Raw genomic sequence first — 26,718 nt, forward strand, 5'->3', positions numbered from 1 at the left:
CTAGGCATCTTAGAGTTCTTAGATCTCCTTGGGGACAGAATCCAGCTGCAGGACTTCCGCGGGTCACTACTTTTGCATTGATGCCTCCAGCACTGTCTGTCTGAGCAATTTTCAGCCCAGCCCAGAAAAATTAAAGCCTCACCTGGGGGATGGCTAAAAACAGGGGACAGGGCTGAGGAGATAAGGAAGCTAAAGGACAGGCAGCCCGCAGGCAAGGAGGCTGAGGGAAGGGGGCATTGCTGGCAGTGAACTAAGGGCCGAACTATGTGTAGCGGCGTGAGTTTTGGGTGGTATATAAGTATGGTAAATAAATGAATGTGAGAACAAGCATGCGATTAGCCCTTGTGTGCCAGCTGTACAGCAGGGAAGGGCAGTCTGGCCTGGGGCCATGGTGTGTGAGACAGGGCTGAACTCTTTTCCGCTGCCACAGTTCCCATCCAGATCAGGCCCTCCCTAAGGCTGCTCTTTGCCCTGGGAAAGAAGTTCCCATTGACTTCAGGTGGATGATCTTCACTGGGACTGTAGCGTGAAGGGAAATGGTTACGTATCCCCTTGCTGGACATGACTGTCCTGATTCTGGGCACCCTGTCAGATACTGTTTTAACTTTTAAAACAACAACAACAATTGCGGGGCCATACGGCGCATTACATTGACGCGCACACAAACATGGCCCTAAAAGCATGGGCTGTGAACTCAGAAATTCTCAGTCATAGATAAGTTGAGATATGGACTTACTAGTTGGCCTCCTAAGATAGTAGTTTAGACTCTTTTAGCTTCCAGTCTCCATCTGCAATATCAAGGGTATTAAATAATAATGCAGATTATAATCCAAACTGTGCTTTGGATTTCAGAGACTGCTCAGGGCCGAATATCACACACTTCCTCTGCTTGCAAATGCCACCCGCAGTTTGACACAGAAACCGGACAAAGAGCGGTTCTTTTAAAGTTCTGCTTTAATAACAGGAATCTGACGGAGGGTGGTTGTTGTAGCGTCACTGGGAGATATTCTTTAAAACTGGTCAAAGTGTTATAACAATACTCGTTAAAGTGAAATAACGTCCCAAAATCCATCTCTGTTGATCAGGCAAAATAAAAGAAGAAAGGTAGCACAGGAAGATCTTTTATTGTCACAAGCATACTTGTAGTCTCAAGTGGAGCAAACAAAACCATGTTCTACGACAGATCATCATTCTCAGAACTCTGCTTGTTTTTTCAGTAAGATTGCTTAAATCTTAAATCGTGAAGCAGAGAAGTGTGAAAGAACAAGGTGAGAGGAGAGGAGAGCTGGTCTTGTGGTAGCAAGCATGACTTATCCCGTTAGCTAAGCAGGGTCTGCCCTGGTTGCATATGAATGGCAGACTAGAAGTGTGAGCACTGTGAGATATTCCCCTCAGGGGATGGAGGTACTCTGGGAAGAGCACAAGGTTCCAACTTCCAAGTTCCCTCCCTGGATTCTTCAAGATAGGGCTGAAAGAGAGATTCCTGCCTGCAACCTTGGAGAAGCTGCTGCCAGTCTGTGAAGACAATACTGAAGCTAGACAGGTCAATGGTCTGACTCAGTATATAGCAGCTTCCTATGTTCCTATGTAACAAGTGACACAAAACTAAATGACCATTCATTCTCAATTGATTTATTAATCATCAGCTTGGAGAACCTCCAGCTCTCAGCAGCTGCTAGATGTGATGGGCTTAGTGCTACCATGTGTAGGCACTAGAAGGCCTGGTCCAGACCTTTCTGAACTGGAACCAGGACCGGCCTTAGGGGTGGGCAAGGCAACTGGTTGCCCAGAGTGTCAACTTTAAGCTAGTGCAAAGAGCTGAGTTTGCACAAGCCACACAACTTGGCAACACTGAAAGACCAACCTGGGTTGTGTGTGTGTGTATATGTGTGTGCGTGTGCATGCCAAAAGCACTCCTCACTCCTCAAAGGTGCTGTGTATGATAGGGCCAGCCCTGCTCAGGGTACTGAGTAGTTAGCTTGTAAATATTTCCAAAAACAAATATGCAACACTCTGCGTGCAGGAGCGTGTATGTGGATGAACTAGGGGGGAAGGAAGAAGTTGGAAGATGCTGCAAGTCGTAAGAGTCTAGGTCAGGGCTGCACAACTCAAATGCCCTAGTGGGCCAGAACCACACACAACTAGGCGTGAAAGGGCCGCTGTCAATTTTTAGCACATTACATTAAAATTAAAAATATCGTTAGTTACTTGTGGACCTATTCCCCCTATCAACAGACCCATAGTTTTAACCAAGAAATAGTGGCCAGAAAATAGGTCCTGTCCCTGCTCAGTCAGTGGGGCCCCTGGAGTGCAAACCAGCCCAAAATAAATGCCAAGTCCTCTCCTCTCCCTAAATTGTCATTGCTTTCAGGCTGCAATGCTAGGCATGCTTACATGGGAGGGAGTAAGCCTCACTGGGTACACCATGGAACATATTTCTGAGAAACCATGCATAGGATGGCGCTATAAGGCAGTTTTCAGCTCCTATGTTGCTGCAGGATACCTGGGGGCCAGTAAAATAGTCCCTGCAGGCCGAATCCGGCCCCCGGGCCTTATGTTGTGCAGGCCTGGTCTAGGTGGATGCACACACACCTGCCCTCTTGTGCCTTAGCCAGATTGATTTTCAAATGAAAAGGGAGAAGATGTAGACATGCTGCTGACCCAAATGGAACCTCCCCTCCTGGACAATGGCAGAGAAATCCCTGCTGTGAGAAAAACCCGTTTTGGGGTTTTTTTGGTCAGTATCCCTGCCCTGCCAGAGCACTACAGACTGGATGTGCAATTCTGTCTTCCCAAGACGTGTCTGAATGGGAGTCTAGACATGCCATCCTTGCTTCTCCTTATGCTGTTTAGAACCATATTTCTTTAGGGGCTCCATTTTGTATTGCTATCGCCTTCTTGGCTAAATGCTCTGGAATCTAACATATAGATGAAAACCATAGTCCACTGCCCTCTGCAGCACAGTGGACTATCAAGTTTTCATCTATATCTTAAATGGCAACTTGGATCACATTTTATTTCCCAACTCTGGATTTAGAGAGCCATCCCTTTTATTTGCCATTATGAGGGCATGTTATTCTGAATTATGCTCTCCCACAACTTACCTGGGTGCTCAAATGCATTCCCAGTTATACCTCAGAATGAAAGAACTGTTGGGAATTCTCTCTGGTAAGAGATACTCTCCTAATATAGCAGAGTGCACAGAGGCACAACACAGCGGAGTCTGCCCAGGCATGCGTGTATGCTAAGAGTAAAATAACCTGGAGCCAGTTCATCGTTTCAGATCAATATATGGAGCATTTATTAGTGAACTCCATTCTAGATAGTAAAGTGGAGAAATAGTATCTCTACTCTATCTAGATAGCTGGATGCAGATGGATTCTACATCTCTGCATACATAATGCAGGGAGAGAGGAGCTTGCATTGCATGTTGCAAGGAAAAAGAAAGGAAAGAGAAGGAAGAGGAAGTGGCCAGCCAGGCAGGCAGGAAGTCAATCCCTGAGAGTAGCAATCTACATACCAAAGGGATAATGTCAGAGCAGTAGAGAAAGGATGACCAATGTCTTGACCTCTCTAGCCCTCTGACCCACTAGTCTGTCCTCCTATGTCATTGAGACATGAGACAGCGCAAAGTCCTTCACTTCCAACAAGAACTTTAATCTTGCAGAAGCATTATGAAGAATTGGTAGACGTGCATTTTACAAAATGTGCCCTCACTTGACTTGTATTTCCATCTCTGAATAAAGTGTTTCTTTTTACTCTTCTCTTCTTTTTCTCCTCTTCCCCCGCTCTGCCTCGCCCCACCCCCCACCTTTCCTGAAATATGTGGGACTGATCTGCTCAGATTCCGAGGTGGCTTGGATGTTACGAGAGGTCAGACAGGAACAGAGTCTGTCTGCACCAATTTCCGGGGCAAGGAGATCATGTTCCATGTCTCTACAAAGCTACCCTTCACAGAGGGAGATGCCCAGCAGGTACCTGGTGCTTCGTGGCGCTTAGGGAGCTGCAAACTGTGGACGGGGTGGAAGAGAGAGTGATGTATGAGCATCTAGACTGGTAGCGACATATAGATATTTTAGTGTTGATGGAGCAAGTTGGGAGTGGGGTTTAGAATAGATTCAGGTTTTCAACTGAGATGGGAGGCCGGTGGGGTTAAGTAGGCCATGTTGGGCTATTTGCTGTTTGGAAGGATAACTCCCTCTCTTGTGTGCTTCCTTCCAGCTTCAGCGGAAGCGCCACATTAGGAACGATATTGTGGCCATTGTCTTCCAGGATGAAAATACTCCCTTTGTCCCTGAAATGATTGCCTCCAATTTCCTGCATGCCTATGTGGTAGTGCAGCTTCATCACCATGCCCTTGGGGAGACTCTCTACAAGGTAAAATGCACACCTGGGAGCCATAAACACTTCAAAAGTAGCACCTGCTGCATCTCTGAACTTTTTCCGTTGCCTAAGCTCCTTGCTCCTGGCCATTAGGCCTGTGTAAATATTTGGCTCCAAGTAGCCAAAGTCAGATAATCCTCCGGGCCAAAGTCAAATCACCCTTCCGAAGTGACTATCCCCATTGCCCACCTGCTCACAATGTTGCGCTGTTCCCCGCAGTGGTGGAGACCCTTAAAGATGCTGCTGGATGCTCTGGCAAACTCCAGTGGCATCTGGGAAGGCACGCAGGGAGCACTGGAAAGTGAGGAGTCCATGGGAAAGCACGGGAAGGATTCCACTTCCCAGACATTGCTGCAGCTCACCAGGGCACCTACTGGCCACGGTGGGGCTCTTCTGCTGTATTAGCAGCAGGGAGCGGCATTCATGTGCCTCTATAACAGGGTCTTAATCTAAGTTGCACTTTGTCCCTCTGCCCAGAGGAACAAGAGGCAGGGATCAGATTGCTTTGTCATTGCTTAAAAGATGTGGAAGTGAAGCCTTTCGTGCTCACTGGTTCTGTGTATTTTGTTAAGAATGGCCAGTGTATCATGTGTGTGCCATTCTCCACCAATGCAGAGGGTGCTGCTTGTTGTCCTCTGGTATCCTTAAATAAGTACTGAATTGACTTCTGTGATCACACTGGTAACGCTGACTCTGATTGGTGATAATGTGACCCATTCTTGTTTGGGGACAAGAACCTGGATAATGGCAGGCCGGTTAGTTTCTTAGTGCTGCAGAAGCACCCAGCACAAATCCTGGAAGGAACAGGAGTGGGAGGCGAAGGTTGCCGAGGTGTTTTGCCACTCTGGTCTGCGATCTCTTCGAAAAAGCTAAGGAGGCTGTTCACACGAGCAGCCTGGACAGAGCTGCTTGAATGGAGCACCGGCGGTCAGAGCCGATCTTGGCGCTGCCCTGCCGGGTAGCCGAATTTCTGTCCTGGGGCTATTCTCGGGGTAGACTGGTACCCTGGTCATGTGTCTGCTGGGGCTGCCTGGAGTGGAAATGCCCCCAATGCGCCTGGCTCCTTGCGCAATGCATTGAGGGGTTTCTGGAGGCCAGGCTGTGTTCCCCAGGCCTCCAGATGGCTGTGCTGCCATGAGGAGCATGGCATTTATGGGCCTGTGAGTCGTGCAGTCCCGGAAACAGTAAAGATCATCTGGGGAAAAGGTCAGATCGATCCTGCCTTCCCCCGACCGCACCCTCCCTGCCCTGCTCACAGGTTGTGAGAATGACCTGAAGGAGTTCCCTGGTGAAGAGAAATGCAGCTGATCTGATCTCTTTAGAGTTATCAAGGCATTTTTAGAACATTGCCTAGTAAACCACAAATAAGCCATCTTATATTATTATTATTTCTCTGTGTAAACCGCTTTGGAAACTTTTGTTGAAAAGTGGTATATAAGTATTTGTTGTGGTGGTAGTAAATTTGCCGGTTAGCTGGGAATCAATGCAAAGATATTACAGTGAGGTGGGAGAAAGAATTGACAAAGGCAAGGATTATGTGCAAAGGAAAACTTTCAAGTTGGAATTAAATAGCCTACAGTGTTGTTCTTGAATAGCACAGTGCTGAATAGCACAGGGTGTTTTTAGGCTTGCTTGGGGTTTTTTGCATGTGAGTTGCCATTTTGGAGGGGAATGGAGAGAGGGCAAGCTCTCCTCAAAGTCACTCTGCATGCAAAATGGATCCGTTTCCTGCTGCTCTGAGGCTCCAGACCCTGCCCTACACAAAGAGCCTTTCCACACAAGCAGTGTGGAGAGCCTTACCGGGCTCTGTGGGGGGAGAGTGGGCTGAGCAAGGAGCCAGGAGCCGACCCTGGGAGGCCAGATTGCCTGCCCACACAACTATGGGCTCTGTCACGAAGCCAGGAGGGGCGGTGGGGATCGAGGGCCGCCCGGCTCCTGGAAGTCCCAGGATGCCTCGTGCAAGTGCACGGGGCATTCTGGGGAGACCCCGGAGGCTGCTTGTATGTAGTCTTCTGGTCAGGGGTCTACTCATGTGTTGCTGTGCCCAGTAAAACAGGGTTAGCAGAGTGCTAACGTGGGGTGAACTTAAGCGGGCTAAGTGAAGTAGTTTATTTAGGAAATGCCTCAGAGAGCTAGGAAAGGCCTTCATGCCAAGGCCTTTCCTAGCTTCTTGCTACATCAGGAAGGAAAAGGAGGAAGAGGAAGTCTGTCTCTCAGGTGAGAGTCTCAGGTTTCATTCTATCAGCCTAAGGAAGGGAAAGTAGAGTAGAAAAAGTGTAGTCAGATATGGGGCTCCTTTGCTCATGATCTCTACCCCTCGTGCCCCTAATGGTCAAAAGGGTTACTGGGCTAAGAGTCGATGCCATCAGGAGCTGCATCTCCTCACACTTCTGGGTCTCCTCCACACAGTTTCTAACTGGTCAAAGACCAAAGAAGAGAAGTATTTATAATAGAACTTGGTAGGAGTTTGCAGTTGAAGGTGGACATCCTTGGACTTTTCTAGATGGCAGAGGTGTGATTTTTTTTTAAAAGCTTCTGCGCAACTTCCTAAGCCGCCATTTTACCCACTGTTCAGATGCTTATGTGGGCATCCATGCTCCTTCCTATCATGGTTTGACTCTCTGGCCACATGTTGAGCATGGACTTTGTGTGATTTTTCACAGTGCTCCCTGCCACCCAGCTCTTGGGTTCTGAGAAGAATCTATCCCTTTTTCATTACTGCTGAAGGGACATACGCTATGCCAAGTGCTGGCTGGGAGGTGGTGCTGTGAAAATGGGGCAAGGTCTGTGCTCAGCATGTAGCCAGAGAGTCAATGGAGCCCACACAAGCCGATGCTTGCATCTGGACAGTGGGCGAGATGGCATTAGGAAGTTGTGTGGAAGCTTTGAAAAGCCTTCATTTTACTGCTCTCTGGAAAAGCCCCTTGTCTCCGCTTTCACCTTGCTTCTCAGTCTTAGAGTCAGAGTTTGCTAGCATGGCAGGACCTCGTTTTCTGTGTGCAGAGGCTGTTTTTGTGTGGGGGGAGCATTCAAACATGCATGCAGCTCGTAACCTGCAGCCCAGGAAAAAGGTTCCTCTGTGAATTGACTGATTGTGTAAACTGGCCCTCCTATATACTGTATATATATATACTTGCCTTGTTTTCTGTTATTCTGACTTGGCTGTCTGTCTGTGCTTGTGTCCTCTTTGTTCTCCGACCTGGGTGCCTTCTCTTTCTGGATCAGGAGCGGACCCGCAGTGCTCTTCTCGAGAGTCTTTATGAGGAGCTGCAGATCCGGAGACGCAGTATGATGGGCTTGGCCTCTGGAGATGATGACAAGATAGAGAATGGGGGTGGTGGCTTCTTTGAGAATTTCAAGGTGAGAGAACAGACACTTCGTTCCTTTTAGTGTAATGGAGTGTTTATCGATTTCTTGTTGTTCTGGAGAATATATGCAGTAACAACGGCAGGCCTGGGAGTATTGAAAGCACTTCACAGAAGTCCTCTTGGTTATTTCCTCTGCAAGGTAGGTTTGCAACACTTCCTCCAAGTTGTCGGTGTAAGGAGGAGGAGGGCTGAGGCCAAGGCCAAGAGACGGGGCTTACCGAAGGCAAAGGACTTCCCTGGCTCAGAGTTCAGGCTTTCCAGCCACCACACTGCTACAATTTTGCAGTACCTGATTTCCAAAGAAAATACTTCCACATGTCTAGCTGCTTTTTGCGGGCAAGTTGTTAAGACTGGGGAAGTTCTGGGGTCCCAGTGCAAGTTCTGGGGCCCCAGTGCAAGTTCTCCGAGAGGTCTCTTCCTTCCCCTTCCAGCTCACTCTTTGTTGTGCTCCCCAATGCCTGCACACTTTACAGTCCTCCTAACTTGTACAACTTGCACTCTCCCTGTCTTACTATAAAAAAATTACAATGAATGGAGGGGATGCATATTCTGTCGAATAATGAGCCCCTGCTGGCGCAGTGGTAAAACTGCCGCCCTGTAACCAGAAGGTTACAAGTTCGATCCTGACCAGGGGCTCAAGGTTGACTCAGCCTTCCATCCTTCCGAGGTTGGTAAAATGAGTACCCAGAATGTTGGGGGCAATATGCTAAATCATTGTAAACCGCTTAGAGAGCTCCGGCTAGAGAGCGGTATATAAATGTAAGCGCTATTGCTATTGCTATTGCTATTGCTAATATTAGAAATGAAGAGTGAGGGAGGTCTGACATGCCATGATGTAAGCAACTTAGTCCGGTTTCATTGGTTGCTGTCTCCCACTACAGTCCAGGAGCAGGCAGAACAGGTTTTTGGGGTGCATGGTCTGGGAAGCAGGACCCCAGCCCTTGCCTATCATGACACGGAAATGCCATGATAACCCCAGGCAAAGTGCCTCATTGGGAGCGGGAGGATTTGCATGGAACTTGTTGGAAGTGTGAATGGGATCAAGGCTGGAGGATTTCATACCCTGTTTTGTACAATGCTGGGGGAGTCCACAAGAAGAACCTTTGCATCAGCCGCAGTTGTCTACTAAAGTGTTGTGTCCTGGAGCTGGGCACATCCACAGCCTTTGGGTACATCCAAGTTTGTAACTTGTCACATCACCTTGCAGCCACCTAATGGCGCAGCAGGGAAGTAACGTTCCTAGGGAGCATGAGGTTGCTGTTTCGAATCCCCACTGGTATGTTTCCAAGACTAGTATGGGAAACACCTGTATTGGGCAGCAGAGATATAGGAAGGTGCTGAAAGGCATCATCTCACACTGCACGGGAGATGACAATGGTTAAATCCCCCCCTGTATTCTACCCAAGACAACCACAGGGCTCTGTGGTCTCCTGGAGTTGACACTGACTCGACGGCACCACCTGACTTTCCTTGACATCCCCTGGGCAGTTTCCATCTTGCTTTCCCAGGCTTTGATGGAGCTGCCCCTGCCCAGGACTGGAGAAATGCTTGTGGGGCTTCCTTCCACTGGCCGAAGATCTGAGGACAAAGGTCTGTGGGGACCGAGTTCCTTCTCTCCAGATGCTTCTGGGCAGACTCTGCGAGTAATCTTTACTTCAGCAAGAAAGAGAGGTTTCTAGTCCCTCCCGGTAGTTGTAGATATTCCTCTATATTCCAAGCTTCTTTTTCATCCAAAAAGAGAAGCCTGGTAAGAGGAAGTCAAAAGCAACCTTGAAGAAGAGAGATGATTTTTTCATACTTACAAGCCCCTCGTGGCAGTTGCAGCTTTTCCTGCAGAAAGCTCCTGTTCCACCCACCAGCAATGGCAGCTAAATCAAGCCTCCATGGGCAGAGACAGTATTCTTATACCAACTGCTGAATACCAAATACCACAGAACTATCACCTTAAAGGGGTGCGGGGTGGGGGGACACCTAATATCATTCTCTCTGCCCTTAAGTGTTTTTTTTTAAAGACTCTGAGCCTCCAGCTGTTACCAGCAGTGACCAGCCAATTGCACACAGACAGGCAGGTGGGGAAACAGCCCTCCCTTCTTGTTTGTCCCCAGCATTTGGTATTCAGCAGCATACTGCCTCTGCCCATGGAGGCTTGATTTAGCTGTCAGTACTGTTGGTGGAACAGGCAGGAGGAGCTTTGAGTAGGGAGAGAGAAGTGGATGGAGGTGTGGGAGTGGCTTGTAGCACCCCCACATTTTGGAGGGCCCAGCTGCCCCAGCACAGGGAGGGACACAATGGTTTTGCAAGACCAACACACAAAATTAGGAACTAGATCAGTGGTTCCCAATCTGGGTTCCTCCAGATGATGTTGAACTAAACTCAAGCAGAGTATTATGAAAGCAAACGAATGTTCTTATAGCAACAGCAGATCCAATAACCCTCAGTCAGAACCTCAGAGAGAGCCTGTGTGTCCCAAAGATGCTTCAGCCAATTTATCGTTCTGTTTCTCCTGGGTGCTTTCCAAACTAGCTGCTCAACAGCAGCAAAATGCCTCTGTTCAGCAAGTTGTATTCGAAATGTAAACAGCAGGGAGAGCAGTCTTGCAGAAATTAACAACCTGAAAAAACAGCAACTTTCTTAAACTGGATATGCGACGTCATAGCACTATATCGCAGTGATTAAATTCAAAACAAGCCACTGGAAATGTGAACGGCAGGCACCCTGCTGTCTGCAAAGGGACTGCAGTGTCACGACGCAGGAAGTGTGGAAGCACACTTCAGAGATACGCCGTGACCCCGTTGCAGGGTCTAATCTGGAAAGTGCCCGGGATTCAAACTGTAAACTGGTTCCAATTTGTTTTCCCTGTGTCCTGCCAACAGTTAGAAGGTATCGCCTTTCCAGTTCTGATGGCTATTGCATCCCATGGACTGGAGAGAGACTTACAGATGGAACATTAAACATCCTTCTGCTGTTTAGATCCCTGACTCCTTGGTTAGACACAATAATAATTATCCCTCTCTCACTGCACTAGAATGAGGGGTCATCCCATGAAACTGAATGCTGATAAATTTAGGACCAACAAAAGGAGGTACTTTTTTTTACACAGCGCATAATTAATCTATGGAATCCTCTGCCATGGGACGTGGTGATGGCCACTAGCTTAGATGGCTTTAAAAGGGGCTTAGATAAATCCAGGGAGGTGAGGGCTATCGACGGCTACTGGTCTGAGGGCTATAAGCCACCTCTAGCCTCAGAGGCAAAATAAATACCTAAATACCAGTTGCAGGGGAGCAACAGAAGGAGAAAGGGCATGCCTTCATCTCTTGCCTGTGGACCTCTCAGAGGTGTTTCGTGGGCCACTCTGTGAAATAGGATGCTGGACTAGATAGGGGCCTTGTGCTTGATCCAGCAGGGCTGTTCTTATGTTCTTATGAGGATAGACCCATACACAGTAATCAAGATGACCAAACTTACAGCAAGACTTGTAGCCCAGTCACCCAATGGCGATGTTTCCCACAATGTTATAATCATCCCAAAAACAGTGATGTAGGAAGGAATGCAGATACTTTGCAATAGAAAAGCCAAAAAATGTCCTATCCTAAGGAAACTCATATTATGCAATATGTGTACATTACAAAAGTGAAGTATGTATTCCCATATTCTGCACAATTTTGTTCTGATTTTGCTAGAAGCACTGAGCCATGCAAGGCATTGGAGCCCCCTTTCCTAGCCCACGAGCATTCTACTGACAACTCTGCCCCCGTTCCCTCTAGCTAGCCTGGCTTTGGGTATCTCATGAGTAGGCGTTGCCTGCTTGACTGATCTCATCAGCTATAAGGCTCAGAAACCTGCTTTTCTGTTCACAGAGATGATCAGGATGCTGAATTCCTGCCAGTACCAGATCTTAGCAGCTTGTCTGTACTTGCACAGAACTGTGGCGCTCTGAGTAGGCCCTCCTACTGCAGGCGTGTCCATAGCACATATCTAGACCAGGGCCAGACAACTTCCTGCCCTCCAGCTGCTGTTGGACTACAATTCCCATCATCCCTAGCCACAGTGGCCAGTAGTCAGGGATGATGAGTGTTGTACTCCAACAGCTGGAAGGCTGCAGCCCTAATCTAGAGAGTGCATTTTAAACCCCTCAACAAGCTCCATCAGACCCTGTGGTACTTCTGCAGGAGATGCTGATATTTCCGCTTAGCTCTAGCTAGGGAAATGGATCAGGCAAGAATCAATGAGGCAATCTGCATTACTGGCTTTTCACTAAGAAAATGAGGATGGGAAGCAGCTCAGGGCAAAGGGTCTCTTTCTATGATGGACTCTTTCCCTGCCTCTGATCTGGAGAGAAAAAAAGAATAATCAATACCCTCATTCAGAGTATCAGTTGTTGTGATGCACCACTGTAGAGTGTGGGGAATGCGGGGGCACTGAATCTAATGGCAGACCATATCAACGCCACTGACTTAAATGGGTTTGATATTCATTTCCCCAGGGAACCCTTAGAAATGTAATTGTTTCCCCCCTGGAGTGAGAATGGAACCTGTCCAGTGCATGAGATTATTGATCCTGTAACATGTGAAATGTCTATATGAGGAAAGAGGCACCTCTTCCCAATGGCACCAAATTAGTTCCCAAGCTGGCCACCCTGTTTAGCGAAACTCAGGGCTGACAAAAACCAAGGAGGCTGGCCACAAGCTCTTCGTGACATCTGCTCTTGTGATACAGGTGCTGCAGTCGACAGCACATCCTGTAACCTGCCTCTGTTTAGTGCTCTCCGTCTTGGGGCTTTTTGCAATATAGACACATCCTGAATTCTTCTCTCCTTTGTAGAAGATCTGTCCCACTCAGGTCTGGTGCTTATTGATGGCCCTTATGGATAATCACTGACTCTGCTTTCTGCTTGTGCTGTACATGATAGTCCATGGCTAAAGTTTCAGTCTTAAGGGCATTTTCACTTGAAAGCAGATTCCATTCAAAGCAAGGAGACTGAACCACAAATGTGCTTAGAACTGGGGTACAAGCAGGAATGGGCTCTAGAGCTGGTAAGATTCTGGACTGCATGACTTCTGTGGCAGGTGAACATTTGAATGACTTTTCACTTAACAAAACAGAACCACCTCCCTCTATCTAGTATACTAGAGTCACAGGGCAAGGGTTGTGCTGAACTTTACTTTTACTGCCCTATATCCTATAAGTGCGCATGCATGGTTCGGGTTTTGTTTTGTTTGCTGTGGGGTGGGCCGCATTCAGACATGCAATCCTCCACCTGCAGTTTAAAGTGGCATAATTCTGCCACATCAGTTCTGTCACCTTATTTTGCATGGTGTGGGCCTGGTTTCCACAACCAGCAGAATATAGAATCCTGAGATGACAGAGTTGCCTGTTTCTCAACACCCCTGGAGGTACGCAAAACACAGGCAGGGGTATGGGACGAGGAGAGCGGGGAAGAAGCTCAAGAAGGAGGGTAGAGAGGAGAGGGCCGAGTTGCCTTTGCTGCTCAGTCTTTGCTGCTGTTTTTTGCCTAGAATTAGTCTCGCTTTCTCTTCTCCTATCTTTTGCTCTCTTCCTGTTGTGCACCTTCCTTCTCTTAGAGGGCAGAAAAACTGGCACACCATGCCATACACAACACTTCATATTTCCCAGCAATAATCTGGCACACTGTGCTTTGCACAGTGCTGGGTTCAGCCCTCCTAGCATTGACCAACATCGTCTCTAGCCTGGTTCATATTCCAGTTTTGCAGCCCAGTGTAAAAACTGGCAACCCTGCCCATATTAGACGAGACATCTGTTATATCACAGCCTTATACACGCAACCCTTCTTTCATCATATGGCACCCGTTATTGTGAATATAAAATCAACTAGAAAATTGAGGTTCTACTTAAATTTCTCAGAAGGTAGGGGTTCTCTCTACTTAAAAGGCTGAAAGACTTGGGCCTGTACAACTTGAGGCTGCAAGATGCGATTTTTGAATCCTCCTTCACCTTAAACAAACTTTCTGCAAGTAAAAAGCACTCTCTGCCACACTGCGCATTCAACAATGTGATTGCTCCATCTGCAGCCCACTACCTCATTCTGCTTTATGTGCAGACCAGGTCATGTAGAACGATTCTGAGGGGCCAGGGCATTTTTCACACAGGGCTTTTAAAGCCCTGTAGCTGAACACACATCTCCTCCGGAATGGAGGGTGTGCGTTCACATATCGGGCAGATTTATCCCGAAGTCCCTACAAGCTATCAGGGAGCACTTCACACACAATTCGTGGGTTTCACTGTGTATTAGAGTGTAGCCCAATTTATATCCCAGGTTAAAAAATCCACTTTTTGTATCAGTTTTTTGGAACAACTTGGAGTTTGCAGTCAAGCTTGCTGTGTGAAGGATGCCCTGGGAAGTCATCACCTTTTTGACTCTAGATGGAAAACCTTGATTCTATTTTTGATGGAATATCTTCATTACAGTAATGAGAGCCTACTCTCTCAACTGGTGCTGGTGGCTCTAGATAGCAGTGGAAGATGTTGGGTTTTTGGAGAATTGGAATTATGTTGGTGAGTATCTCTTATTTGCAGGAGACTGAGAGCAAAGACTTTGGCAACACTGCTAAGGATGATCTGGATTAGATCAGTCCAAGTAGCTTCTGTCCAAGGAGGTTCAGAAAGCAGTACCTTCTCTGCCTGAGTCTTGGCGATGTAACCTTAGTTCCCTCGGCGATGTAACCTTAGTTCCCTCGGCCTCCCTCCCCACTACCCTCCACTGTCTTCTGGTGCTCTTCATGATGTCCTTCTGTGTGTCTGTGAACCTGTCTGTGTCTGTCTCCCTGTTGCCCTCTCTCCAGCGGGTGATCCGGGGCCAGAGCCTGGATACTATGGGGATAGCCATGAGGAAGCAGCAGCTGCAGCAGCCGCCATCCACTCTGCCCAGCCGCCCGGCTACTGCTGGTCTTGCTCTCAACCAGAGTGTCGCTGAGGGCCCCAAGGCCATTGCTGCGGTAAGGTATTGGGGAGGTGGGGGTCACAGTGTGGAGAGTACCAGGTCTTCAGTGTCCCCTCCCCTCACTCCCCTGGACCTGCTACTCTGTTGACATTATCAGCTCTTGGTTGCTCCATGTTTGCGTTAAGTGCAGCAGGGTTGCCATTTCTTTTTCATCTCTGTGTTCATTTCCCCATCTTATTTCCCCTCTGTCTGGACCCGAATCATTTATGTGCTGATTCTGACTTTGACACACAACTTGAGGAATGGGGAATGCTTCACTTCTATGGGGTTGAATATTGTAAACTTTAGAGACCCCTCCCTCCTTGAGCATGGCAAGCCTTGATTTGGACTCAAGGACTCTCTCGGCTGCTTGGGAACCTTTGGGGGCATTGATTCTTCACATTCAATCTATGCAAAGTAATTCTTTCCCTAAATGCAGATGTAGGAATTTAGTTTAATATATTTATTGAAGTTAATTTTCCATCTCAGCCTTGCCTGACCAGACCTTGGCTGTTGGGTTGGAATTGTCCACTGCTTCAGGAATGGAATACAAACTCAAGAAATCAAATTTAAAAGTTTATTTCTATCTTATCAACTTCAAAACAGCAATTGCAAATGTAGATTAGACAAACCATAAAAATCGCAAACATAATTCAGACAGACAGTACACCCAGAGTCAATTGACCGTTGCCTGTGGTAGGTTACAGTGGACAGTACTTGTATACTCCACCCACTTTCAGAAAATCCTCCTTTCTGTAGGAAACAGAATCCATTTTAGTCTGTGATAGGCTATTACAAATAGATATTCGTCTACCTTAAGTGGTGCAGTGGGGAAATGCTTGACTAACAAGCCGAAGGTTGCTGGTTCGAATCTCCACTATATCAGGCAGCAGCGATATAGGAAAAATGCTGAAAGGCATCATCTCATACTGCGTGGGAGGTGGCAATGGTAAACCTCTTCTGTATTCTACCAAAGAAAACCACAGGGCTCTGTGGGCGCCAGGAGTCGAAATTGACTTGACGGCACATTTTACCTTTATTCAACATTACAATATATCCTCTCCCAACATGAATCAAGCACCCTCTATATTTTTGTGCTGACAACCAATTGTTTTTGTTGATAGGTCTGTCATTCTTTCTCCCATTTACGCCCTGTAACTACTAGTAGCACATCGATATCAATGGCTTTGCTTAATTCCCCTTTTCCTACAGCCAAGATATCCTATGCTTAAAGCTTATGAAGGGCTACCCATGCTAACTAATGATGCTTGCTGTAGGCTTGGTGGTTCTGAATATATATTGACAATTGATTAAGCCCCCATATATATCTTACATAGTAAAGTGAAATTTTGAAACTCATTTGGAGGCTTGCGCTTGGTCAAAACCCCCCTACCAAACCTAATATCTGAAGAATTTTGAGAGAAGTAAGAGTTTTGATAATGTTTCTAGAATTTTAGGGCTATCTGTTCTTACATGGGCCCCTGCATAAAACATATAGCTCAGAATATTTAGTGCTGCTGAGTAAGAAATGACACCCGGAATCCAGGTAGACAAAACACCTGCATTAAAAATGTAATGTCAGTGCTTCATCAGGTTGTGGGTATAGCTGCCTTTCAGCAGCATTAAATTGTCCTGTTAAGAGTCCAGAATTGGTAAAGAAGTCTCCCATACAATGAGCAAACTTGAGAAGAATAGGGATGTTTGCTGCCACCCCCAATCTCCCCCCACCCCACTCCCTTCAGTGCTGACGTGTTGAGGCCACCCCCAGACCTGGAGTTGACCTTGGCCACCGTATTTCTTGAAAGTGAAATTTTCTGGGAGAAACTGTCTGAGGAGTTCTGAGGGAAGTAAACATTTCTATAAGAGTAGCAAAATTTCTCAGGGTTTTCCCCACTTACAGCAGGCAATTTGCTGAGGATATTGTATCTGCAATGGGTATGGTTTGCATAGCAGGGCCAGTCTGTTCAATGACTCACTGACTGCTAAGTGTGATGAAGTGGTGTCTGTCTAGAAGCTAGAATAGCTGGAGATGCTACATTGGCAGCTGTTCTTTCACTTGGCATTCATGTAACTGTTGCTTGATCAGATTTGGGCTGAGCTTGTTTGGGATGGTTTCTAATGAGACAAGTGAGCATTTCCTCTCTTGCACAGGCAAGGCTTTGGAAGGACAGGAATCCTAACATCTTTTTCAAAAAGCCACAATTGGGTGGGTGGCGTGATTTGGAACAGAACTGCACAAGGGGTCGCCTAACAGTTTGTCCCACCTTGCCACAGCTCTGCTCCAAATCACTCTCTTGGCAGTTGCTTTTTGAAAGAGAAAAAGTCATCTGGAGTTCCAGTTGCAGAACTCCTGCATCTTTGGCCTTGAATTACTCCTGCAACTTTGGCCTTGAATTACATGTGAAGAAAAAGCTGTTCTGGAGATAGTCCAGTCAGCTTGAGGCTTTAGTAGCAACCAGAATGTGAAAAGCCTGTCTGTGTGGATTTGTTCTCAGACAGGGCTTAATTTGAGCAAGGCATGGTCCCTGAAGACTCCGAGAACTGTAGTCAAAACCGGTGTTCTGTCACTGAACCATGTCCCTCCCTTTAGTAGTAGAGTGCATGCTGTAGAATACCTTTTCCTTAGGTCGGAGGCTGTGGCTTACAGTTAGTCTTAAGCCATGATACCACTGCCCTCAGGGCTCCAGAACATTCAATCACATCTGACCTCTATGTTGCCGATATCACGTGTGCAAGAAGGGCAGTAGCCGAAGGAGAAATGGCAAGTTGATTTTCTTTTCCTTTCTTTTCTTGCAATGAGATTACAGTACATAAACATGGTCAATGATAATAATGCATGTGAATATAATGGGGGGGGGAAGGGGTCGGGGAGAAAAAACCCATAAACATAGCTTAAACATAGTAAGATACAACCAATGCAGGAGAAAAGTGGGGGAGGGGGAGGGGGGATCGCCTTCTTCAGGAATATATATCTTATATTTCAAAGCATAAACAGTTAATTAAAGTTCAGCCAGGTCGCTGAAAATTCTCCTTTACCTTGCCGATGAAGAAAGACCCGTTCAAATGCTGACAGAGAACACATACCAGTAATCCAAAGTAGCAATTCAGGAGTGAATTTGTCCTTCCAGTGTTGTATTATAATCCTTTTGGCAACACCCCAAGTGCAAAGAATCCACAGTTCTTGATATAGTTCTAGATTCTATATGCTGGGGATGTACCCCAACAATATGTGAACATCCTTAAAGGCATTGATAATTGCAATGTCATATTAACTACCGTATTAATTTCAAGCCAAAATGGCACAATAACTGGATAGAACCAAACCATACGCTTAAGTGTACCCTCATACAGATTACACCAACATCTAGCAGTCTGCAGCCATCCTTGATTAACATTGATTTAAGGCAATGGGATGTGCTGCGCCTTTTCTTTTTTCTTATCCTCTGGACCAAACTAGACGATTATAGTAAATGTTCAGGTACTCCACACACACTGGCCCTCACACACCTAGTTCCACCCCCACCTTAGTCTTGCCGAGTAGAACTGTTCCTGCCATTACATCATGACATCCCACGTTCCGCATCCCTGCTTCACTTCATTGGCTTCTGGCTATGACAGAGAAGGAAACGTGTCTCAGGAAGTTCTCGTGAATTTTAGGCAGGAAGGTGGAGCTTGACACCAGGGTGCCATTTTCAGCCACAACTACACATCTCTCAGAGTGTCCCACTTGGCCCTCTGGGGATCTGTGCATCTACCTTTCTGTGTGTTCTCTTCCCTGGATCTATATCTCCCCTTGTTTGTGCTACTGTCACTCTCCCACCCCCATACTTATGGAGTTCTGACTACTGATGTTTGTTCCCTTCTGTCATTAGTGTGCTCCTCTTTCTCGAGATTCTTCCCTTTCTCCTTTCCTGTTCTGTCAACCCTTGGCCGCTCCCTCATCCTGCTCACCTGGTACCTTGTGAGACTGGACAGGGCTGGATCTGTTGGCACTGAACAGCAGTACAAGGACAGAGCCTGGACTCCAGGCCTCCCCCTAGTCTTCCTCTTCCAGCTCTTGTCTTTGTTTCCTTCCCTTCCTTTCCTCCCTCTAGTCCTTTGCCCTGCCTGGGAGAAGCCCGTCGCGCAACCGGGGCAGCCGCTTCAATGGGAGACGCAGTAGTGCCATTGGCATTGAGAACATCCAAGAGGAGAAGAGGTATGGCTGTGCGAGGGAAAGGGAAGGCTAGAACGGGGGCTGCTGGGCGGGGGGTGATGATGGCAGCTCTCTGGGTTGTGCGAACCTCTTTCTGTGAGAGCTGTTACTAGAATGAGTGGTCATCGGCGCTTGCCATTGCAGAGCCCGAAGTGAGGTGACATTTTTTAAACTGAGGGGCTTCATCCTTTTTAGTCATAACCTTCACTCACTGTTGTGAGCTGTGGGCTCTGTCGGCCCCCTCTTTTCCCCAAGAGCTTCAGGCCCACCGGAAGAGGCACCAGCTCCCGATTGCCACTCGCTGGCGACACATCACCCCTGGGAAACGGGTCTCTCCCCCTTTGTATGCATCTTAATCACTGGGCATTTGGGGGAGGTGATGTGTCCAGTTTTAATTTCTGTAGTCAATTATTTAAAACTTGCATGTGGCACTTTTGTGCAGGTTTTTGCTATTTACATGTTTAGGAGTTCTCTGACTTGGCTAGCTTTTCTGTATATTAAAATGGGGGGGGGAATAGAGCAATAACCGGAGAGAGTTGTTAGTATTGTGTGATCTTGTTTCCAAATTGATGACATGAAAAAAAAACCCCCTAGAAAACCAGTTCTAGATAAAATAGGATAAGATGGCACCAGGTGGAACTGAGAGTCTGGATTTGGGGGAGAGAGAGGGGAACAAATGGCTGGGGCTGAAGAGAAGGCAATGGTTCCAGTGTTCCTTCTAACAGGGATTCCCAGCGGTTGTTGAGTACAACTCCCAGAATCCCCAGCTGTGACAGTTTCTGCTTGGGGATTATGGGAGTTGTAGTCAACAACCTCTGGGAATCCCTGTTAGAGGGAACACTGAATAGTTCGTAAGAGAGGTGAAGGTGGTACCAATAGAAGATCATTCCCCATAATCTTCCATGCTCTTCTCTTTTATCCCACTGTCTTCTCTGGTCAAACAGTGGCAAAATGACAGTGCATGTCATGGGCAATCATAACGATTGTACCACCTTCTTTTTGGATGAAAAACAACCGCCTATTACATGTTTTCATCCTAGGAGATGGAAAATGATGCAAAAGTGGAAGATAAGTCCAAAGAATCAAATTTTCTCAAATGGTGAAGGGATTTTGAGTTTTATGACGGGAAGAAGGACATAGATAATCTGTATTATAATTTGTGGCAAAGTTTGACCTTTCCTTTTTGCAGCTGACCAGAATGGGATTGTTACTTTCAAATTATACTATAACAAACGTTTCTGGTGAGATTGAAGCACGCTCTGCTAATTAAAGAGGCTTTTCCAAAGTTTGCAGCTGCGATTGTAAGAGTCTTTTGTGTGTGTGCCAGGGAAAAGTGATATTCTGACTTAATAATAGCCCCATTTGCTGCACTGCAAACAGCTTTGGAAGGGTCTCAGGAGTTTTTAGAAAGAACTTGTACAGCAGTTCAACACCACACTGTGCTCCTGAAACTTGCCCCCTTTCTCTGTCATACGTCTGTCATCTCATGGATTAGGGTTTAAGAGTATACTCAGTAATAGTAAGCAGGGGCAGAATGACCCTTATTTTACTCACAGTCCCTTCCCAAAAGTGTGTTGTCATCCCTTTGCCCCACCTATGGGCAAAAATGGAGGTTTTTTCATTTGCTCCAAGAGCGACAGAAGTAAATTAAGATTCCTGTTACATGGGCAGTAACAAAATAGCAAAATTCAGGCATTATATGGCCTTCCAAGTCCCACCACCACCACATATTTATTTTCATTATGTGAACAACACATAGTGTGAACAACACATAAGAATAGCTAGAGTCTGTGGAGCAAACTAGATAAGACATTGAAGACACATGCAGCATCTGTTTCAGTTTTTTATTTTGAACTAAGTGTAAACTCCCAAGTTTGATGAGAGCAGCAGCAGGGGGAAGAAGGGGTGTTTAGCCCTTTCCCCGTGGGCTATTTCCCCATTCTCAATTCTGCCCCTGCTTACTTTCTCCCAGCATCTCAGATCAGCAGCGGACATTCTGACTAACAAAGTGTGTGTGTGCTTCAAGGGACTGAAGGGCAGGTTGGGAGCCCTTGAAGAGTTCCCCCCTTTCCTCCTGCACGCACCCTGTTGATCCAGAGCCCTTAGAATCCAGAGCACTCCCCGCACTCCAGAAGGGCTCTGCAAGATTGGAAACGCATTGCTGGCTGGGACTTGTGTAAGGGCTCCCGTCATGGCCCCACAGTCTCTTGAAGTGTGCGTACTTCATTAGTGGGGATGTCGGCCACTGTATCTTGCCCAGCCAGAAGAAAAGCAACTGGATAGAATGTTTTTGATCAAGCAAAGGGCCTGTAGGGAAGGCGTTAATCACCCCCCGCTCCCTCAATGCTACAGCTCTGATCAAATTTAAATTAGGAACATAGGAAGCTGCCATATACTGAGTCAGACCATTGGTCTATCTAGCTCACTCAGTAGTGTCTTCACAGACTGGCAGTGGCTCCTCCAAGGTTGCAGGCAGGAATCTCTCTCAGCCCTGTCTTGGAGAAGCCAGGGAGGGAACTTGAAACCTTCTCCTCTTCCCAGAGTGGCTCCATCCCCGGAGGGGAATATCTTACAGTGCTCACACATCAAGTCTCCCATTCAGATGCAACCAGGGCAGACCCTGCTTGGCTAAGGGGAGAAGTCTTGCTTGCTACCACAAGACCAGCTTCCCCACTTGGCAGCATTAAAGTAAAAGAGATTTCTCTTGTATCACTTCTAATTTGACCCTCCACTGTGACAGTGGAGTTTACAAACCAAAGTTGCAGCTGGCCTGCCTTGCTCTCCAAGAGTAATGCTCAGTTTTAGTTGCAAAGAAAGTACGTGTGTGTGTGCGTGTGTGTGTCCATCCCTTCTCCTTACAGTCATGAGGGCTGGAATATCTAAATCGGATCCACCTTGTATTATGTCAAACTTGTGTCTTGTCTGACTGTCCATGAGAATGGGGAACAGCCCACCTTCTTGCAGACACAAGTACAAAGCCAAATTTCTGGCTACATTTAACAATTTCTGGCATACTCCTTAGAGTGCATTTGCCCTTCTTCAGCTTAATTGGAAAGAACAAACGGACAAAGCCAAGAGAGATTTAAATGACCTTTAAACAAAACAACAACAACCCTCTTCCCTACCAGTCAGGTTTCCTCTCTCTATGGTACCACTAAACACATAATTGCAGAGAGGAAATGTGACTATGTGGCTCTTCTTCTTCTTTTTTTAAAAAATTAAATTTTTATTAATTTTAACAATAATCAATCACAACACATTAAACAAATATGGACTTCCCGCTCACACCTCCTCGTGAATCACCAACTATAGAGTTAACCCTTGCTATAATAATAATTCAAAACATAGATTTAAACTTTACAAACACAATTTTGATCTGCTCAACCTGATATTATTACTAAATTTCAAACCCTGTTGTAAAATCAATATTTTACAAAATAGTTCTTTAAATACAATAAAAATGGTTTCCAATCTTCTTTAAAACATTCTAAAATTTGGTCTCTTACCAATACTGTAAGTTTTGCCATCTCCGCATATTCTAAAATTTTTATCAGCCAATCTTCTTTTGAAGGCAGTTCATTGCTCTTCCATTTCTGTGCATATATTATTCTGGCCGCCGTGGTAGCGTACATAAAGAATGTTAAGTTAGTTGTAGAAAACACTCCTCGTGTTATTCCCAGCAGGAAGGATTCTGGCTTCTTAGGAAATGTCATTTTAAATATTTTCTTTAACTCATTATATATCATGTCCCAAAATGCTTTAGCCTTTCTACAAGTCCACCACATATGAAAAAAGGTTCCTTCAGAGTGTCCACATTTCCAACATTTGTTTGAAACATTTTTATACATTAATGCCATTTTTTTAGGTGTCAAATACCACCTATACATCATTTTATAATAATTTTCTTTTAAAACATAACATGCAGTGAACTTTAAATCAGTTTTCCATAATTTTTCCCAGGCTGCCATTTCTATATTGCACCCCACATCTTGGGCACATTTTACCATAGTCATTTTAACCACTTCATCTCTTGTCTCCTCCAAAAGCAAGAGCTTATACATTTTAGAAACTAATTTTTCATCATTTTCACACAGCTCCTTCTCAAATCTCGACATCTGATCCTCAAATCCAACTTTAAGATCCTTCTTATAAACTTCGTTTAGCTGATGGTACTGAAACCAATCACTAACCAAATTTTGTACTTCAGTTATACTTTTTAACTTACAGCCCTTTCCTTGAAAATATAACAGATCCCTCTAAGTACCCCATTGTGATTGGATATTTACCTCTTTACGTGCTAAAGCTTCAATCGGAGATACCCATAGCGGAGTTTTAGGTTCCAGCCATTTTCTATATTTTACCCATACCCTCATTAGACTCCTTCTTACATAGTGATTCAGAAAGTCTTTATGTATTTTACTTTTTTCATACCACAAATATGAATGCCATCCAAACCTTCTATCAAATCCTTCCAAATCAAGTATTCTAGGATTTCTTAATGTTATCCATTTTTTCAACCAGGTCAAACAAACAGCATCAAAATACAACCTTATGTCTGGTAGGGTAAGACCACCTCTTTCCTTTGCATCTGTTAAATTCTTAAAATTACTTCTTGGTCTTTTCCCTTGCCAAACAAATTTAGTTATGTCCTTCTGCCATTGCTTAAAACAAGCTAAAGTATTGATTATAGGAATAGTCTGAAAAAGAAATAACATTTTAGGCAAGACATTCATTTTCACCACTGCAATTCTTCCCATTAAAGACAAATTCATATTAGACCATCTTTGTAAATCAGTTTTCACTGTATTCCATATTTTAATATAATTATTTGAGAACAACAAAGAATTATTATTTGTCAGCCAAACCCCCAGATATTTAATTTTCTTCTCCAATTTCAACTCACTTATTTCAGAGAATCTATCCTTAGATTTCTGATCCATATTTTTAGTCAAGACCTTCGTTTTAGTCTTATTTATATAAAACCCAGCCAATTGGCCAAATTGTTGTATTTTTTCCAAGAGTCTTCCAATCTTGTCCAATGGATTTTCTAAAAAGAACACAACATCACCTGCAAAGGCTCTTAGTTTATATTCTTGTTTCCCAATTTTCGGGCCTTGTAAGCTCCACACCACAACTCATATATCTTATCACTGCCAGTTTAATTTTCTCACGGTAGAGTGGAACGCCTTCTTCCTTTAATTGGCTGACTTGATGATAGACATATTCAATAGCAAACAGCAAAACGCTTCTTTCATAGACTTTCTCAAACAGCAGTGGGGGGAAAAAGCAATAGTAATTCCCACTAATATAGGTTTTTTTAAAGCTTTAAAGCTTTTAGACATCAGTTCAGTTCTTGAATCCCAGCATTTAGTAAGAAGATTGAATTTCCCTCCTTGATTTATAGTCAGAAAACCTACAGCAACGGCTTGAGTTCTGTGAAGTCCTTCCAACAAAAGCAGGTGCGATTCCAGCAAGTTATCCTTAATCACGCTGAGAGGTGAGCTTCTTGAACTTTAAGTAATTAATTAAATCCAAACCATAGAGATTAGATGCCAACCAGCTTCAGTCGAAAGGATTTCCGATGTAGGAGGAGTGAGCTTGATGTCTCCCAGCCCCCACCGCTCTACTTAAAACAGAACTGCGCTCTTCAACACAGCTCTAAATTAAGGAGCCGGCTCAGGGGGAATCTGTGGGAGACCTTGATCCAAACCCTTTAATCCAGGGTGGCATGGGGGTGGTGGTTATGAAGCCTCAAAACCCCCTTAAATTGCTCCTCCTCGGTCTTCCCTGTCGGGAAGCGTGTAGCCTCGTTAGCTATCCAACTGGAAGTCTGACTATGTGGCTCTTCTGACAGATTAGCCCGTATCAAAATTGTGGTGTCTCACAAGCAGAGAACTGGAAAGTGCTGCGATGTTTGTAGTGCAAGGAATAATGATAGAAAATTGTGCTGTTTGCTACAGAAAAGGGTCAAGAATCCTTGAGATCACTAGTCAAACTAGTGAAAAGGGGAGTCAATTCTCTGGCCTTGAGCTTCTGGAGAATCTAAATGGTCCCTACACAGCCTGGGCTGGAGGAGCGTCTGCTGATGAGCCTTATAGAAATTGTTAGCTCTTTTGGAAGGACTCCTGGCTCTGTGTAGTAAACTGTTTCTCATTTCTCCTTAGCAAAGACGTTGCTGAAAGAATACAGAAGGTACTGGAGAGTCCAGGACCCTTCTTTGACCTCAAGTCAGATGGTTTCTCCAGTCCCAGTTCCCCAGAATTCCTTAACAGGAAGTGCAAGTGAGTTCCAACAAAATATTGCTGTGAAGGGAGAGGCTGGAAAAGGTTTCAGTAGAGCATAGAAAAATTGGTCATCCCTACCGTGTTGCTACCTACCAATACAGAAGACATTGGCTGACATGATGTGCAGCCCACCAACCTCTGTAAGGATGCATTGTGGGCTCTTGCAGTCGCAGACTTCAAAGGAAGCTCCAAGGTTGCCCTGAGGCAGCAACTGCGGAAGCTATGTTTCCACAGGTTTCCCCAGTTGGCACTTCCTCTCAAGGCTGCAGAGCCCCACAGTGGATCCTCCTTATGGAGGTGGTAAGCTGCGCACCATGTCAGCCATTGAGCATAGTAGCTAGAGGCTTGAGCAGTTCTGTTCTCACAGAATAGACTTTAAGTTCTATATACAACAGGAAAGCTTTGTTGTAGAGATGTGCGTGAAACGGATTTTGCATTCTGTCCCAAGCTCGGAATGGAATGCAAAATTCCTGGAAAGTTCTGTCAGAACAACCAGTCGTGTCAGTTGTTCCGACAGAATGACCCTGTTTTGATTCAGAACGCTCCGAGCACCATTTTCAACTCCAAAATGGTGGTGCTGACCACAAAAATGGCTGCCATGTGTGTGCAGAGGCCAGAAGAGTGCCATTTTGCTTGAATGTTTTGAGCTCGAGTTCTTCTGTTCTGAGCTCATTTGAAGGCACTCTGCTCTGAGCTCGGAACACTTGAAATGGCTGGTTCCCAGTCAGAATGTTCCGACCATGATCCATTCTGCATATCCCTACGTTGTTGTAAGGGAATGTAACATTTTTTGATCCTGTGTTATTACAAGGGGGGTGACTGGGGCTTCTGTTCATTCAGCAGAATCCCCTCCAGCCAGACATCCGAATATTGTGTGATGCAGCCCCTGTCCCACTCCTCATCCAATGTGAGGAGCTGTTGCAGAAGAGTGAGTGAAAATGGAACGTCTGAGGAGGAGGAGATTGAGGCGGTCAGTGTGGGGTCTTCTGAGCCCCTTTCACTCTAGTAATTCCCCTGTCTCAACTGAGTAGATACAGCAACCCTAAAAGCTCCCTCTTAACATCTAGTGATGGGGGCCTCTTTCCCGTTTCTTTTGTGCAAGAGTTGATGTGTTCCCTTGAAGGTCCCCAGAAGCAGGACACGCTGGCTCAGAGTGCATGGTTGGCCGATAATGTCTGTACACCCAGCAGTACCAGCTCACCAGGTAAAGACAGCAGGAATTCTTGTGTGTTCTTGGTCAGACTGTACATTCCAGGGGCAAGGATAAGAACATAAGAACAGCCCTGCTGGATCAGGCCCAAGGCCCATCTAGTCCAGCATCCTGTTTCACACAGTGGCCCACCAGATGCCGCTGGAAGCCAGAGGCAGGAGTTGAGGGCATGCCCTCTCTCTTGCTGTTACTCCCATGCAACTGGTACTCAGAGGCATCCTGCCTTTGAGGCTGGAGGTGGCCCATAGCCCTCTGACTAGTAGCCATTGATAGACCTCTCCTCCATGAAGTTATCCAAACCCCTCTTAAAGCCATCC

The 26,718-nt window shown here is 45.8% G+C and overlaps 1 protein-coding gene across 1 annotated transcript; it reads left to right on the forward strand.

The window, feature by feature from the left end:
• On the forward strand, positions 1 to 26,718 carry LOC128343691 (rap1 GTPase-activating protein 1-like; the record flags this gene model as incomplete). Its single annotated transcript, XM_053293126.1, has 9 exons — positions 1 to 62; positions 3,845 to 3,974; positions 4,222 to 4,377; positions 7,609 to 7,743; positions 18,807 to 18,910; positions 24,312 to 24,404; positions 25,072 to 25,188; positions 26,032 to 26,161; positions 26,315 to 26,718. Coding segments are annotated over 9 exons (1,071 nt in total), but the record flags the coding sequence as incomplete, so codon positions are not given.

The sequence above is a fragment of the Hemicordylus capensis genome, chromosome 2 (genome assembly GCF_027244095.1).
Source record: "Hemicordylus capensis ecotype Gifberg chromosome 2, rHemCap1.1.pri, whole genome shotgun sequence".
In the NCBI taxonomy this organism is placed as follows: domain Eukaryota; kingdom Metazoa; phylum Chordata; class Lepidosauria; order Squamata; family Cordylidae; genus Hemicordylus; species Hemicordylus capensis.